The sequence below is a fragment of the Schistocerca serialis genome, chromosome 5 (assembly GCF_023864345.2).
Source record: "Schistocerca serialis cubense isolate TAMUIC-IGC-003099 chromosome 5, iqSchSeri2.2, whole genome shotgun sequence".
Taxonomy (NCBI): Eukaryota; Metazoa; Arthropoda; class Insecta; order Orthoptera; family Acrididae; genus Schistocerca; species Schistocerca serialis.
In genome coordinates, this window is record NC_064642.1 from 322,938,705 (window position 1) to 322,951,678 (window position 12,974).

At 37.4% G+C, this 12,974-nt stretch overlaps 1 protein-coding gene across 1 annotated transcript in view; it reads right to left on the reverse strand.

Annotated features, from left to right (window-relative positions):
• Nucleotides 1–12,974, reverse strand: part of LOC126482394 (ER degradation-enhancing alpha-mannosidase-like protein 3) — a 207,291-nt gene that overhangs the window by 55,812 nt on the left and 138,505 nt on the right. Inside the window, exon 14 of the mRNA XM_050106508.1 lies at nucleotides 4,439–4,537. Coding sequence (XP_049962465.1) covers nucleotides 4,439–4,537 — 99 coding nt within the window. The remainder of the gene's footprint in view (nucleotides 1–4,438; nucleotides 4,538–12,974) is intronic.

The window sequence follows — 12,974 nt, forward strand, 5'->3', positions numbered from 1 at the left end:
TACCTAACAATATTAGGGACACCTACATAAAGTTATATCAGTTATAGCAGTTAATGTTACAATTAAGATATAAAAAAATTACAGTTAGGAAGCTTGAATAACTCCACACTCATCTCATTTGGATGTCTTTATCTAGCTACAGTATTTTGTTAATAGGAATTTGCTCTTAAATGCAGCTTAGATTCTATATGTACTAATTCTCCTCTCCCTGGATTTCCTGTTTATATCCTGCTGATGCTCCTAGGCCGCAACCTTAATAATTTTTTCTCGTTTCTAAATCCACTTCAATGCATTGCCTTGGCATTCATTCAATGTGCTTTTGCCCTGCTGACAACTCTCCATCCAATATAGCATGCTGCGTTCTCTCTACAAAGAAAGCCTCTGCCGACTCACAAATTTTGCTTGATACCTCATACGATCATACTTTCTAAATAAGTTCTGGTGTCATACAGATTTAAATGCTTCTGGAAATCAAGAAATACTGAATCTACATTATTGCCTTGATCCACTGCTTCCAGGATATCATGTGAGAGAAGTGTGTGCTGGGTATCACATGATGAATATTTTCAGATTCCATGCTGTTTGTCACAGTGGTGGTCATCCTGTTTGAGATATCACATTTGAGTTTAGAAGCTGTATTACTTAAACACTATTCCAGAACCAGGTACCAGCTGCAGCGTAGGTGCAAGAAAATTTAACTTTCATCACTTTGTATAGTTACTGACTAAATTTAAAATACTGTCATAATCTACTCACTGAAAGATGTAATCTTATGATAAAAGTTTCACACAATAGGGCAAGTACTACAGTCAGAAACTGTTTGGGTGTCTCGAGGCAGCATAACTGACAGTGCATGAATACACACAGTTTATTCATCCAGTATTTGAGAATGAAAGCACTTAGTGACTTCCGAAAAACTTTACACATAATTTCAAACCTTTACAAAACTTTTTCTCACTACACTCTCCACAAAATGATGAAAGGAAAAGTGTTTATTACTTACTTACTATATTTTCTCTGTTCATGCAGTCAGACTTCAGCATCAGATATGACTTATAAACTAATTAGTTCTTTACTACTACATCCATTTGCAACACAGTTTGCAGACAGTATCCAGATATGCCACTGAATGTATCTGCAAAATTATATCACTGTGTAATACATAGTTCAGGAGATGTGATGTCATAAATATTGTGGTACATGAAAAACTAGCTTTTGCTTAAAATGAAGTGCAAATTACCCTGTTTATGTTCATCCAGTGTTTGATAATGAGAGATAATATGAGAGCAATTAGCAACTTCCAACAAACTTTAAGCACTATTTCAAACCTTTCTTATACTTTTTCTTTCTTACATGCTTAAAGAGAAATATTTAACAAACTGACTCATTTGAAAAATCAGACATTTGAAGTTGTTTTGTACAAGCAAGATCAATTCTTAAAAGAATTGGGGGTTTCCTGATATGTTCTAAGGTTCCACAAAAAATGGATGTCAAGAATATTCGACTAGTTTTGTGGACCACATCTGCTAACCTTTTTGTGGACAGGTGTGACCTGTGCTTTCTTCCAACTATTGAACATCGTTCTTTTGTTTGAGGGATCTGTGGTAGGTAGATTAGGGTTAAAAGAGACGCTACCTCAGCCAGATATTTGGTATAGAGTCTGATGGGATTACATCATCAAGCCCTGAAGCTTTTGTTCAGTTTTAGTAATTTAAGCCATTTCTCAACATCATTGATACTAATATCTACATCATTCATCTTTGCAATGGTGCAACAGTTAAGCTGAGGCAATAACACTGGATTTCCATTTGTAAAGGAGCATTCAAAAACACAGTTTAGTTTTTCTGCTTTTGCTTTGCCACCTTCAATTTCAGTCCCTGTCTTGTCCGTAAGGATCTGGACATTAACTTTTGTACCACTAACAGCCTTTTCACAAGGCCAGAATCGCCACTGGTTTTCTTAGAGATCTTTCCATAATATTCCACTACACTAGTTGTTGAAGGCTTCATGCATTGCCCTCCTGATAGTCAAATGCATTTCATATTTCTTTAGGAGTTTCTTTACAGTGACTATATACAATGAAAGGCTCCTCCATAAACATATCTATCAAGTGGATGGTCAACTACTCTTTCAAACCTGAGCCACAGTTCTTCCACGCACTTTTCTACAGAGCCAAATGTTTGGAGTTCCTTACTGAGATACAATACTGCTGTCTCTATCTAATTTGCTGAATATAAACATGATTCTACATGTTTGTACTTTGCTAATCGTTGTTGTTACAACTGCCTCATCATCACTGACACATTTCTATGTTGACATACTCCAAGAGATCATCTCTATTTGTTGCTATTGGAACCGATGTTTTTCCATCATGAATGGGCTTCTCAACAATGTGCTCTAGAAAGTTGTCATAGAATGCATTTCATGATCATTTGCAGGGTGTCTTGTCATACCCACCACTCACAAAACTGCGATTTTCCCAATTCATTGATGGATGATGAAAGTCTCCCACTTATCTGGTTAGACAATATGTGGCAGTTACAACAACATTTTAACAGTGGGATACTCTGTGTTACTCATTGATCACATTTTAAACATCATGTATATATACAATGTATTTTTCTTAACTGTGGTTTTTATAACAAGCATTTAATTTAAAATCTTTTGACAACTGTCATCCTGTCCCTATCAGGCCATTTACAATGGTCCCACCATCCTCCAAACAGTTCACAATCAGTAGTTTGCTTTTAACTGTAGTTACAAGCTGAATTTGTATAATACATATCAACAACAGTAACCACTATACGTATCTACTTCAATGCAATTACCGAATTAAAAATTTTAAGAATAAAGCTAACCCACTAATCATGATATATAGTATTTAATACAGTTTGTAAGTGGAGTGAAATTCTATGCTAACCAGCTCTTGAACATGAAAAACGTTTTGGCAAAAGTCTTTAAAATAAAAAATGTTTAACAGATACTTGGAAGCAATTACAATTTTGATGTTATCAAAGACTGGCAAACAACAAATTTAAACAGAGATTGTTCATAATTTTGAAATCACCAAACAATCATATAGCAATGAAAAATCTTTAATGTACAGCCCCTGGAAACACTCACACAATGTAAACTAAATTACTGAAGGACAGAACTATATTCATATATTTTTAAACCTGAATATTACTAATGTTTTACAGACAATATAGAAAGGGTTTCATTTAAGTACCTAAGGTATTAGAAGTGTGTATGAAGAAAGTTCAGTAAACAGTGTCCAGAGCAACAAATCTTCCCCCCTCCTCACCACTAGAGTTACACTTTCAACTGTTTTTTCATTTTGTTCTGTTTATTTACAGTATGTCTATACTAATTAAATTTTAGCATTTGCTTGGAATGTATCAGACTTTGGTGCTGAACATTTGTGATTAAATGGAAAACTGGTATTCAAAAAATAAATATATTTGAGTCTGGGGCATTGAGAAACAGAAATAAAATGCAAAATTTATACTTAAACGGATTTTGTAACTCTATTTGCGATGAAAAATTCTAATGATCGACACAAAGAAGCATAGTAAAATAGCTCAGTGGGCCTGAAGATAAGCCCATGAGATTGTATGTATGGGAATGAACCTCTTTCAGTACTGGCCAATTCTAGGGTAAAAATGTAGTAGGGATTATATTTTAATCATCTGCATGTGCCACATGATAATTGATCACTTTGTCCCTTCTTTCTAGTCATACATGTACATGAAGTTAAAAACATACCTACCTATACACGAATAAGGATACCTAATAATCTTGCAGTTTTTTAGCAGTTACGTTAACAGTAACTTCACGCAGAAGTTTCAACATGAATTGATTTATTTTTAATATACAACTTTAGCATAGGGAATTTTTTCATAAAATTTGGCAAAGTTCAAAGAGTATAAAAATGGCAGCTTGTTTTCCACATAGGAAACACTATATACATGAAAGTTTACTTGGCATACTATATACAGCTATGAAGCATGAGAGAAGCATAAAGCTTTATTTGTAAGCTCCAAAAATGGAAGAAACATAGCAAAATAGCTGCGGCCATGTATGTGTCATACAAGTGATGGGCAAGGAATAAATGGAAAAACTGTCATCAAGGAGGGATTTTGGTCAAACAAAATAATATACTTAAAAAAGAATCATTGTTGAGAAGTCTTTATTACAAAGTGTGCCTTGGCAGACTGTGCTTAACTTTTAATTAAATATAAATCCATGGAATAGTTCATAATCAAATATATACATATAAAAATATATATCTTTATACAATGTCTCTTATAAAATATCTTCTATAAATATTTCTTGACATATATACAAAACTTGTTACAAATGAACCAACAAGAAACAAAAGAAATAATATGGAAGCTATTACACTGCATAGGTAAGGAATAGGGGACAGCAAACTCACATTGGCAAAAGTATGAAGCAGCTGAACACGTCCATCGGCAAGTGTCAGAATGGAGATGCCCATGTCCTTAACTATCTTCATGTGATCAGGGTTCCCAGCCTGATATAACAAACACATTTTCAGATATAGAAACACACATGATTACAATGTTGGCACTGTTATGTAACAAAATGTATTTCCCACAATAGTGATCTCTCCTTTTACTACATTGTAACAACTATGAGACAGCTATCTCAAAACTGCCAAACATTTTATTTGAAGAAAAAAAGAAGAAAAAAGTGTAACTCTGGAAATATTGTACTGAACAAAGATGAAACATAAATAACAGTCTTAAACTAGTATCACACATTAACCTTTTACAACTAGCCTGTGAAACAATTCACAAATTATTATACCATTCATAAAAGAATCTGTTCTCTCTGTCACTAGTTCTTACACTGTTGATTTGGTCATTACTCTACTACACTTCATTCTTTAAAGGTACTGAGTCATCTCAAGAGAATTATAATGAAGAGGATGTCATAATAATGTAAGAGTAAAATGGGCATTGTTCATCACAACAGTCCTTCTGTTCAAGTATCTACAAGAATACTCTTAACCTTTTCTACTAAGCAACACTTCTTCAGAACTGTATCCTTCCTACATCACCAGACCTGGCTCCAGTGTGGCTTTTCCCACTGTTCTGCGAATTAAAAATTAAACTTAAAAAAGTGACTGATTTCAGACATGGAACGAAATCAAAGCAACCACTGAGATGCTGAACAGTTTTGCAGTGAAAAGAAAATGGCCATTATTTCAAGAATAACTTCCATGGTTGGTCACATGGGGTCATTGTTCAAATTGTCATGAAGTTTTCTTTAAAACAGAAAGGAAATCTCAGTGGTAAGAGTCTCTTGTCTTCTCTTCCAGCAAAGCCAGTTCACTTTATGAACTGTATCAGGAATACTGTTACAGGAGTTTGGAGGTAAACTCTGTACACTAAAAGAAGAAAAGTCCAATAAGGAAATGACCAATTTTTGATTTATTAAGGAAAGTTTACATGCAACACATTTCAAGGCAAAATCCAATAACTAACACTTTTAGCCTATAATTTAAATGATTATTTCTGTTAGATAACCAAGTTGTCGTGATACTCATCTGAGTGTTCAAATGTAGGTGACTGCCTGATGTCTCTGTGGTGTTTTAGCATGTCTTACACATACCATCTACAACAATTTTATTCAGAACACACATCTCTACAAAAACAATGAAGTATGTGGCTTATCCTTAGTATGTGGTTTATCCTTTATGGATATTCAGCACATTTCAGTCACATTGATTGAAACACACTGAATGATATCTACTATGACAGAGTGATAGGAAGGAATGACCAGGTACATGACTGCTCATTTCTCTGATGTCAGTCAGTTGGAATATGATTTATGGGATCACTTAAGGCACTACATTAATGTGCCATGGGAACCTGGGAAATCATTCCACACTGTCTGCAGTGTTTCAAAGGACAGTCCTCCGTGATCTGATTAGCACATATGTTTATAGAAGCAAGTGAATGAAATTTTGAACAATTTTTACATTTTCTCATTTAGGAACATCTGCAGACTGTTCATTCTCTAACAACCCGGAAATGGATTATCAGACAGATAAAACTTTGTCCAGTTCACAACGGTGTCGATACCGCAACCAGTATGCATGAAATGAAGAAACTGGCAATCCTCGTTGCAGTGTTAAAATTTTTTATTACTTCCCAATGATGCATTTAAACTGTATTTAGGCATCTTTGGACTTGCCTACAGAAGGAACACAAAATTTCATAAAAGTGGTATGACCTCATTTAGCGAGACTGGATTACAAGAAAATATTAAACAACTTACTGATATTTGGTAGCGATGGGTACATGGGATACCCCACATAAAATATGCCAGTAGGTAAAAGTCCCTTGACAAAGCTTTAAAAACACTGTTCAGCATCCCAAAAAATAGAATAAAATAGGAGATTACCAACAGATATTTTTAAAAAGTATGTAACCTGATTTATTCCTAAATTGACAACCAACGCTGGACATAAGAAAGAAGTAGCATGTGGCGCTGTCTACGTAAACCACACGAGATCAGGTCTATAGTAAAACTTTACGACATAAACATGCCAGTGATGTAGTACATATTCTGGTTGCACACATCACACTGTGTATGACAACACACAGGGCCTCTGGCACTAGAGCACGCAGCTCTCTGCAGATCGTACCTGCAGGCTGTGAGCTACTATACTAAATCTTGTCATAACAACAAACCATAACAGTTATTCTAGATGACTGGTGTTCTACAATTGGTTACACTGATAGCCAGAATAATCATAGGGTGAATAAAAATTAAAAACTAAAGTATATCAAGGGAAAAGGTGGGGGCATAGATTCTGGTTTTAGGGAGATTCAGGAATGCACAATGTTGTTGGCTATAAGACTTGGGATCCTCAAAATTGGTATTCGGAGCTCTCCTATGTATTTATACACTTTCCTGCTATAACAAGTGATTTTTTCTAAACTTCAGTTTTTAATTTTTATTCACCCTGATTATTCTGGCTATTAATGTAAGCATTTTACCAGCAATTTATAGAACACCAGTCATTTACAATAACTGCCATGGTTTGTTGTTATGACAAAATTTTGCAACTGAACACTATCGAAGCTCACAGCCTGCAGGTGCCATCTGCAGAGAGCTGTGTGCACTAGTCTGACGGACCTTGTATGTTTTCATATCGAATGTGAAGTGTGCAACCAGCATATGCAACCCATCTCCGTCACGCTTATGTCGTAAAGCCTTACTGTAGGCCTGATGATGTTTGGTTTGTGATGGACTGCACCATGTGTCATAATAAGGTAATCTGCTGCTTCCTCCTTGTTTCCAGTGTGGGTTGTCAATTTACCAACAAAGTAGATTACACATTTTTTTTTAAATTCTTTTCAGTGATGTTCTGCTTTATTCTACTTTATAAGACACCGCACAGTATCTTTAAAAGCTTTTACAAGGAGCATTTACCTGCTGGGATATTTTACACGTGGTATCCCATGTACCTATCACTACCGAATTTCAGTAAACTGTTTAATATTTTCTTGTAATCCAATCTCACTAAATAGGGTTAGGATCCTTTGATGAAATTTTGTGTTTCTTCCATAGACCAACCTGAATACACCAGAATAAAGGTGAAATTTGTCTTTGGAAAATAATGCAAAAATTTTTAACACCACAACCAAGACTGCCTGTTTTTTCATATCAGACATATTTTTATAACAAGATTGTTCCTTGGCATAGTTTAAGGAACACACCCCTTATGGCTGTAAAAGTATTTCTTATCTATAGGTCAGTCACTGCAAGACAAGAAGATCCCTGACAATTGCAGTGGGTTGGAAACAGTAGATTTGCATGCCTATTGCAACCGGCCATGTTAAAAGATTTTGTAAAGGTCTCTATGGCAATATCTTAGAGTAGCCTGAGCTCAACAGACAGTAACTGTTTTCACCTGCAGCTGTTTCAGCTTTGTAGCTGAAATCTGGCAAAAGTGCTGTACAGCTGCCATGGATCAACTTACGCCAACTCTACTACAGCCTGTCTGTGTATGTTTTGCAGGTATGTTGAATGAGAATGAATGTTGCCAATATGAACACACCCACAGCAATGAAAATCCAGTCAGAACATCTGCAATATACACAAGGATGCTGGACTTTGTGCAACTACAAGAAATCAAGATACTGTCTTGCGGAAACAAGGGAGGATGAGGGGGAATTTGGTGCGTTACGGGCAGAGTAGATGCATTTTGAGAGATCTGTCAAAAACATAAGAGAGGAAAGAAATACACAACACACACCAAAGAAAACAAAGAGTGTGTGTGTGTGTGTGTGTGTGTGTGTGTGTGTGTGTGTGTCGGCACGCACGTGCAAGTGGGAATTTACTCCTCTCAAGCCCCCACATTAAAGTAGGAGTATCTCAATTTGTGAGTGATTTGATATCCCTCCTCCTATTTGAGAATAATATGTGCCCCATTCCACCCATACTGCAAGTATTTTGAGATCTCAAAGTTTGAGAAAATCTGGCATTTTTCGTGAATTATTTCTGCCTTTTCCTATCCAGATATGGGGATACTTCTTCACACAACTGATATTACAGTCTTCCACTTTCCATTTTGTTGTTCACAATGCTTTTTCCTTTTGAAACACTGCCAATATTGCACTGGCACAAGAAAGACATGCCATGACTTCTGAGATGGGATTTGGTTAGTGCCGCTAGTTCTCTAATTAGATACAGACCTCAGCAATCAGTCATAGAAAGGAGAAATGAAGAAATATTATGAGGGCTTCATGGACACCATCAGATTCATGTAAAAGCTATAAACCCCCCCAAAAAAATCCCCCCCCCCCTTTTCTTGCAACTTTAAGTGAGCAAGTCAACCAAGTATGTGAATCAGTGGTGAGTGTGCAATCTTTAGAACTTGAGAAGATCACGTAGACCATTATCTGTTCATAAAATCAATATGGAACTCAAATAACCATTGTTTAAGGGTCTATTGGTTGTATGCAACCGTATGGTACGGACACGCGCTCGCCAGCCAGCCTATCTGGAATGCTGACAATTTGCTTAATCAGCAGACGCGCGTCCGGCCACACTGCGATGGGGAGTAAGCGACTGGCCATCGTCCACATCGTGCAGTATTAACTATCGCAGCCTCGGGCGCGAATGTGTTCCTTTTCTTAGCTCACCATGGAGCCTTTCGATACGACCGTAATTAGCCGGTGTTAGGATGTCAGACACAGTGATGATGGGTGTGCGTAGCATGTGTGTTTCATAATCTGCCTTTGTTAATAAAACTGTTTAAACTTGCTTCTCGTATTCATGTATTGCCACACCTCAAGGACCCACCACTTACAAATCCTGACAAAATATTCATGTAATCACCATCCGGGGCAACAACACAAACTATGCCCTTATAATTGGATGATTCTGGTGGCAATATTAGTTGGAGACGAATTTAACATACTGAAAATGGGACATCTGTGGATTTATTGTAGGTGGTACAAACAGATAGTCTTGCACAGCATTTCTGAATGCTTTCTCTGAAAACTATCTTAAGTGACTAGACTGAGAACTCACATGCAATGGAACTATTATACACTGTATAGCTACAAACAGGCCTGACTTCATCAAGAATATCAGTGCAGGGCCAGGGTTCAGTCATCACAATGTTTTCAAAGATACAATGGTTACTAAAGTTAATAAATCTGTCAAGAAGGCTAGTATTCATACAGGCATATGATCATTTGGCCACAAAAATGCCATATGGAGGACTCAGGAAGGGCATTCCTGGCACTGAAATGCAACTAAAAGAGTTGAAAACAAATAAGTAATCAGGTCACAAAGGAATTCTAATCTACTTTTACAGAGAAATTAAAATATACTTTTACAGAGAAATTAAATTATACTTTTACAGAGAGTACTTTTTGATATTGGTCAGTTATTTGGTTTACATTTATCATGAACATCTTGCTCATCGTAAACTCCCAAGTGCCAAGTCCCTGTTAAATGTCATGAGCTGTACTGCGTGCAGTGTGACTCAGCCATCAGTATTGCTGACTGGTGTGCTCAGGTCACAAGCTTAAGCCTGACCACCGGCAATTATTCTTTATTTAGTACTTTTCATTTCTGGAAGGTTCTCAAAATTTATTATGTTTGTAGAGTCTGGAATATTCAATGTTTGTATAAATAACAGCAAACACTGTTCAGGAGTTCACTTCTGTTCTATCTTTAAATTGGTGTTGATCATAAATGTGCTTTCAGTGCTACGTTTTGCATTTTAATGACAACCCCATTTTTGGATTTGGACTTGACTGCCGTTACATGACATTGTTTGGTGGTCACAGCATACTTCAAACCATCTATATCATTAAGGCACTAAATAAAAGCAGTTGCCTACATGGACAGCAACTGGAATACAAGCACTACGTCATTCCCAAAGCTTGTTTATTCAGGAGACCAATGGAATCCAAAACATCAGCAAGTCAACTGCACATCACACATCCACCAGTGTTTTCCAGAGACCCTGGTCAAGACCCAATGTAATGGCTGAAACAATGTGAATGAGTCACTAAATACAACAGTTGGGATGGCATGAAGTATTTGGCAAATGTGTACTTTTACTTGGATAACATACCCCAGGAGTGGTTTAAGAGCAATAGAAAGCTGCTGGGATAAATTTCAGACCTATCTAAAGCAAACATTTGGTGACAATCTGCAGCAAGTCCACTTAGCACAACATCTAAAGAACAGTGCCCAACATCACAAGGAAATGACACAGTCTGACACACACAATGTTTTTGCTCTACACCAATCTGTGAATTCAAATATAACATAAACCGAAAAAGTCTCACACTTGATGAATGGAGTCACAGAAGACATGAACCAAGCTCTTCTGGTAAAGGATGTAGCAACACCTGAGGAATTCATCACGCGTTGGCAATGTATCAAGGTAATGGAACAGAAAAGAGTTAGACAAAAGAAGTATGACTGACTCCTCAATGCGATCCCTATGGCATTTGTGGAAACCATCATGATATCACATGTCTCTTATGTTAGATGGTGAGAGAAGAAGAGCAGCATTTAATGGCAACCAGAACTGTCAGACAGAGTAAGCAAGAGACAGCAGCCATGAATGTCAGTTCAAAAGGTAAAGAGGTAATACAGAATGTTGAACAAGAGGTGTGTTGATCTTTAGCCCCAGTCTCCACCACCAGTTGAATGCACCATGAAGAATGAACTCTGCCAACTCGGACTTACATCACAGCCGTTAAACAACAATCCAGCATCCAAACCAATGCAGCTGCAATCAACTCCTCCTCTAAATAAAACATCCTGAGGAAGAAAAGACATTTGGAGAACAGGGAATGACACTGGTGTGTTTCCATTGTGGATACCATGGGCAAATTGTAAGCTAGTACGGAGAAAGACGATGAGTATTCAATGACTACTATATTGCCAGACAACTCATGATTATAGTCAACCTGTGGGCTGAAGCCCATCAGTATACCTGGATGAAGTCATTCCTTAACATGCTGCAGCTGTTCCCTGTCACCATACAGATTTACCAGCCACTTACATAGTAACCATATTCAAGAAAACTAAGCCTGGTGACAATATCAGGAGGCAAGGCTGACACAGATGAAAATTTTCCGTGGACAACAGTTACCAAGATGTCAGGTAATCTTACTGATGCAACCATCGACAGCCAATCTATCTGAATCCTCCTTGTCTCACGGGCTTCATTTTCTGTAACACTGAATGTTTACGGTTGACACCTAAAGAAAACTATGGTTTGTGATATGAAAGCTCCACTATAACTACAGAAAATGCATAGGAGGGAGCTATTACTGAAATGCCAATAGGACCTGGCCAAAAAAGGAGATCATCGGCGAGTGTTAGCCAGATTGGACCAGTTTTCAAATGCTTTCAAATCCATAGTGGAGAGAAAGCAAACCAAATGGCCTATGGTCAAACACTATATCAACACTGGGACTCATCCACTGAATACTGAGTGCTCACATAGGGCGTCACCTTTTGAGTGACGGATAATCCAGGGGAAATCGAAAAGACGTAGCAAGGTGACGTTACTGAATGTTCAGGGAGTCCTTCGCTCTCTTGTGTGGTCCTTGCAAAGAAAAAAGATGGTAAAATGCTTTTCTGTGCTGACTACTGACAACTGAACAATATCATGAAAAAGTATATCTACCCATTGCTGTGCACTGATTAAACCCTAAACTGCATGGGAGGAGGAAAGTATTTCTCAAGTATTGACATATAAAGAGGTTACTAGCAAACTGAGGTTGATGAGACTGACCAAGAAAAGACTGTTCTAATAACTCCTGATGGACTCTTAAGTTCAAAGTTATGTCGTTGGGACTGTGTAACACTACAGGCACCTTCAAATGTATGATGGACAACCTTAAATTGACATTGTGCCTTGGTATCTGGGTGAGATTGACATTTTATCAAAGACATTTGAAGGACTTCTGAGCCACCTGACAACCATGTTTAAGTACATTCCAACTGCAGGCCTTCGCTTGATTCCAAAAAAGTTCCTCTTCACTGCCCCAGAAAACCAGAGAGGTAACAGAGTACACTCCAGCACATTCATGATGTGGGAAGTCTTCTCGGAATGTGCTCATACTATTGACGATTCATAATGGACTTCCTACCACGGCACATCCTCTGAAAGTACCACTGCAGGGAGATGCCAACGCATATCAATTGTAAGAACTACTGCAAAGGAATGCCAAAATTTCCTACAATTAGGTGCAAGAAAGATCTTTCCGTGGCCTTAAGAAGGTGCTAACATCTTATTCCAGTCCTAGCAATGTATCGTGAGAATGCTGAGACAGACCTTCACACTGATGATAGCGATTATTGGCTACGTGAATTTGCTCTACAAACTCGGGAAGATCCTGAAAAGGTGATAGCTTTTGCTTCCAGAGTACTCTACAATGGAGAAAGAGTGCCTT